The 5093-nt window shown below is 35.3% G+C and overlaps 1 protein-coding gene across 1 annotated transcript; it reads left to right on the forward strand.

Moving 5' to 3' along the window:
* The first annotated feature begins 1247 nt into the window (after positions 1-1247).
* On the forward strand, positions 1248-2183 carry LOC127986543 (olfactory receptor 146-like). Its single transcript, XM_052588819.1, has one exon. It carries the CDS (start codon positions 1248-1250, stop codon positions 2181-2183), a length of 936 nt encoding a protein of 311 aa, XP_052444779.1.
* The last annotated feature ends 2910 nt before the right edge of the window (positions 2184-5093 follow it).

Raw genomic sequence — 5093 nt, forward strand, 5'->3', positions numbered from 1 at the left:
GTTTGTAAGTAAACAAACCGTGTGAAAATCCGGTAAAAATTCAGGAAGTTATGATCATTGTAGTTGGGGATACACCTTCCTCAGTAGAAATAAATGCAGGGGGGGGCACATTGGGGACCAATCCAAGAAGGCAGCCGCACTGATACATTAGCTCCAATAGGCAGTGTCAATCTATGAGGCGTCTACATATATTTTATCTATGCTGCCCACCACTAAAATAATCCTCTACAAAAGAAAACATAAAATAAACTAATTAAACTAAGCAAGGTCCATTTAAGTTCACCAAAGCAGTGGAAGGAATCAATAAGCATTAAACTTACATTTGAGCAGGAAACATAAAGGTTTCTCAAACAGGATTAAGATGTAGATCACAGGCAACCATGAAGCAGCTTCAAACAAAACCTAGCGCTTACTCTACTACTTCTTGTTTTTATTCAATACAGTGTGAGCATGTGTCCCGTTAATGCCTGGTATGAACATAACTGTGACAGTAGGTGACAGTTACAAAGCCAGCTCACACTGTTTCTCCATCGGCACTTCCTTTGTCTTAACATTTATTTTTCAAAGAAAAAAAAGAGAATTGGAGTACTTCAGTTTTATTCTACTCAAGTTAAAGTTCCACAATTGATACAATTATATACAAAAAAAATAAAATAAAAATATATATTTATATATTATATACTCAAGTACTGTAACGAACGTATTTGTAATTAGTTACTTTCCACATGTACTCTCAGGGAAATAATTTACGACCGGAGATGGTTTGCCCTCTAGGATGATGGCAACGTCACAGAAACAGCACTGAACCACAAAATAAAAGCTAAGGGCAAGTAAACAATTCTTCACTGAACATCTAGCAACCTGATTGTCATCTGTCTTGGTAAAAACAGCGTGTTGAGTAAGTGTCGGTTTATTAGACAAGCAAAAGGCCTGTATTTTTGTTGCACTTTTTTATTTTTGATATGTAGTGATAAAACAATTCATGATTATGGTGTGTTGCACTATGGAAATATTCAGATGACAAGATTTGCATTTATGAACCATGTATATAGATTATACAGACATAATAATTTAACTGAAGGTGAAATGTCATTCAACTATTTATATTCTATTTATATCAAGTACTCATAAATATCTGAAACATGCTATATGTATTTTCCTCATAGTGGAATGCAGTAGTACCAAATGACGTTATTAATGACGTTGTCTGTATGTTACTTTATATAAACAGTTTTGCAGGTTAGCCAATGGACAACCTGACTTTCATAAACAGCATTCTTCTCATGGAGGGACTTACAGTTATACCTCAATCTTCCTATCCTGTTTTCATCCTGCTTCTGCTGTCTTATGTCTTTATTATGGTTTCCAACATTGGACTCATAATTCTGATCTCAACAGAGAAGAACCTACATCATCCTATGCACTTTCTGTTCTGTAACTTACCACTGAATGATATGATGGGGACCACTGTCATTTTACCACGCATAATGCATGACATTATCAGAGAAACTTCAGAGCGATATATGACATATGCAGAGTGTGTTGTTCAAGCTTATTTTGTACATGTTTGTGCAGTAGCATGCCATTATGTGCTGATGATCATGGCCTTTGACAGATATGTGGCTATATGTAATCCTCTGCGATACACAGCTATAATGACCAATAAAATGGTGGTTAAACTATCAGCATCAGCCTGGGGGCTGTCATTATTCATGGTTTCAATTTTGTTAGGTCTCACTATACGCCTCTCTCGCTGCAGATCCAAAATTGAAAACCCTTTCTGCGACAATGCCTCACTGTTTAAACTGTCCTGTGAAAATGTGGTTGTTAATAATATCTTCGGAATATTTTATACTGTGATTGTTTTTACCTTTTCACTTGGGTCTGTATTTATAACATATGGCAAGATTGCTTCTGTATGCATAACCAGCAAAAACAAATCACTGAACAGTAAAGCCATAAAAACGTGTAGCACTCACATAGCTGTTTATTTAATCATGCTTGTTTCTAGTGCTAGTTTTATTTTTCTTCATCGTTTTCCTGAATACTCTGAAAGCAGGAAACTAGCTAGTATGTTCAATATTGTACCACCAGGACTAAATCCTTTAGTATATGGTTTACAAACCAAAGAAATAAGACAGAAATTAGTAAATATTTGGTGTAGAAAAAAAGTGAATCCTTAATCAATTATTATTATATTTTGTTTGTTTATAATAAATATATTTGCTAATATTTTACAATAAAAATAAGTAGTACTTGTATTGGAAGCTGTTTATTTTAACTGAATATCAAAATCTTGACTTTTCATGTAGTTTTTTATCATGTTATGTCTTTTTATTCTTCTTCAGAATATTTATAAAGTGGTGGTCTCTGATAATATTTGTTTAATTTCATGCTAAATAATATTATGTTAGAATGAAATAATAGCTTTGCTGCACCAACTGATCTACAGTATTGATAGATTTAAATTAGATTTTAAAAGTGAATTAAGTTAATGTATTTGTTTTATAGACTGTTAGACTTGTATAAACCTTTTATTAAATATTTTCAATACATATAACCAGCACGGTACCAGTTGTAAGGACCATAGGGAAAGGTAAAGTACTACATAGCTGTTTAATTTCCATGACATAACAAATACCATCTGTACTATACAAATATAGGCATTTTACAGTTTTCGCGGTATAAATTCAATATATATTATTTTACAAAAGCAATTTGGTCAAGGACAGTGAGTGATTTTTTTTTTTTCTAATGTTTAATTTACATTATTGACACAAATGGCAACAGCAGCTATAGGCTGCTTTGGAAGAAAAATTCACCCAAAAATTTAAGTTATTTTGTCGTTTTTAACCTGTATGAGTTTACTTCTGCCGTTGAATTCAAATGTATATATTTGGAACAATACTGTAACCAAATAATTTCTGTGCCCCCATGACGTCCATAGTATGAAGATAAAAATGAAAGAAAAAAAAAAAGAATAAAATGTTGAGTCGACAGGGACCAGAAACTGTCTGGTGGTTACAAATATTCTTCAAAATATCTTCTTTTATGTTGAAGAGAACAAAGAAATTCATATAGGTTCAGAACATCTTGAAACTGAATAAATGATGACAGTAGCCTATTTTTATTTTTGGATGAGCTATAACACTTTAAAATCTCATCATATAGGCCTAATGCCAGGATCTCATAATAGCTAAGTAGTGCACATGGTTTATCTTTAACCATTAAAGACAGAAATTACTGTGTTGACGAGGAGACAGGCATTTTGACACATAACTATGTATATTCAAACCTTTAATCACAAGGCGTGAAAAAGAACTCTTAGTTTAGTCAGGCACTGTACGAGCAAGTGCACTCCACACGCATCAGAAACCGTCTTAACTTGCACATTTGCCAAAATAAATTCTGCCCCACTGCTTAATGCCCCTCAACAGTTAAATTAGTTTTTAAACCACAATGCTTAAAATGCATTTAAATGAAAAGCTTACATCATGACACGCAAAATGAATTTCTCAACCTATAGGCGAATATGCTAGGCCTGTAAAGTATGTTCAAACATAAAGAGCAATATACATCTATCAAGTTAATATTCATCAGCAACCATCATCACTCCATCACAACCATTTTGCACTCCATCATCAGCTTTTGTAAAATAAACTAGCTGTAGATTTTAGAGATTAACTTGTGTTTTCCCCTCTCTCCTCATTTTTTTCTCTCACTATAATTTTTATTGACTAATGTTACTATTAAATGCATTTATTTATTTATTGAAAAGTTGACATTTTTACTTATCAAAGATTGTTCTGTGCATGACCATTTCTAGATTCCACCAGAATGAAGTAAAGAGAGGTGAATGCAGACATTAAGCACAATGATTACCTGATAGCACAGTTTGTTCAAAAGTCAAATATATAACAAATGCATTTGATAGACAAACAAAATTAAAATGTGACATTATAATTTCTGAAGGTAATGCATGGAATTTACGGAAAAACTCCACTAAATAATAGCACAAAAAATTTAGGGGCACGGTGGTGCTTTGGTGATAGGCACTACTGATGTCCATCAATCCACACCCAACCACGGGCTTCAGTCCCACCTAGCCCAATGGTTGATGGGCCCTGGTTGTGACTTAACTCCTCCTAAATGAAGGCAAATAGAAACTCAGCTCCCAAGCTGGTGAGAGGACGCCTGACTACATCCTATGCTCAAGCGTTGGCGTAGCATCAGGGCATGTAGGGTATGCAGGTGCATATGGGCCTGGGCATTTTGGGGCCCGCCAGCTGGAGGGAACTTTTAATTGAAACAAGGAAACGAATAGAGCCCTGCATGGACCCAGTCCTTGTCCAGCAACTTATGCAAATTGTCGGCCCAAGACCGACTGGATACTGTGACTTTTTTTCTCTCTCTTCCTCACATTTTATGTTTGTAATATCCAAGGTTTTTTTTTTTTTTTTTTAAAGAAACGACCAAGCTGCAGCAGCAGACAGTGAGCATAGCATTATGTTTGATCAATTTAGCCTTCTTAAACCAACACAAATTGCCTAAATAAAACAGACATAAAACACTTCATGCATTTCACAGTATTCATTTAAACATTTAACCTAGATAGATGAGTGCTGTTAGGCAATATCCAATGGTTTGTGTGGAGAGTGAGCGCTTTGCAGCACATGGAGGCATCAGCGTGATCACTTGCATTTATTTTTTTTATAACAGTGGAAACCGTTTCAGTTTACACATGTAACCATGGTTCCCTGAGAATATGGAAAGAGACGCTGTGTCCTCTGGAGGGTGCTAGGGAAACACTGTCAGTGTAACCAGTGTCTGAAGCATGAATGAAAAAATGACAATGAACTTAACATTGGCAGGCCTATGACGTAAGCAAATGAGCAACTGAGGGCATAAAAGGTCTCTGGAATATTGTAACGCTCTCCTGGCGGGCCTTCCTGCATTTACTGTCAAGCCTCTGCAATTGATCCAGAATGCAGCAGTGAGGGTTGTCTTCAATGAGCCAAAAAAAGCTCACGTTACTCCTCTCCTTATCAGGTTAAACTGGCTACCAGTAGCCGCTCACATCAAATTCAAGGTGC

The sequence above is a fragment of the Carassius gibelio genome, chromosome B21 (assembly GCF_023724105.1).
Source record: "Carassius gibelio isolate Cgi1373 ecotype wild population from Czech Republic chromosome B21, carGib1.2-hapl.c, whole genome shotgun sequence".
Lineage (NCBI taxonomy): Eukaryota > Metazoa > Chordata > Actinopteri > Cypriniformes > Cyprinidae > Carassius > Carassius gibelio.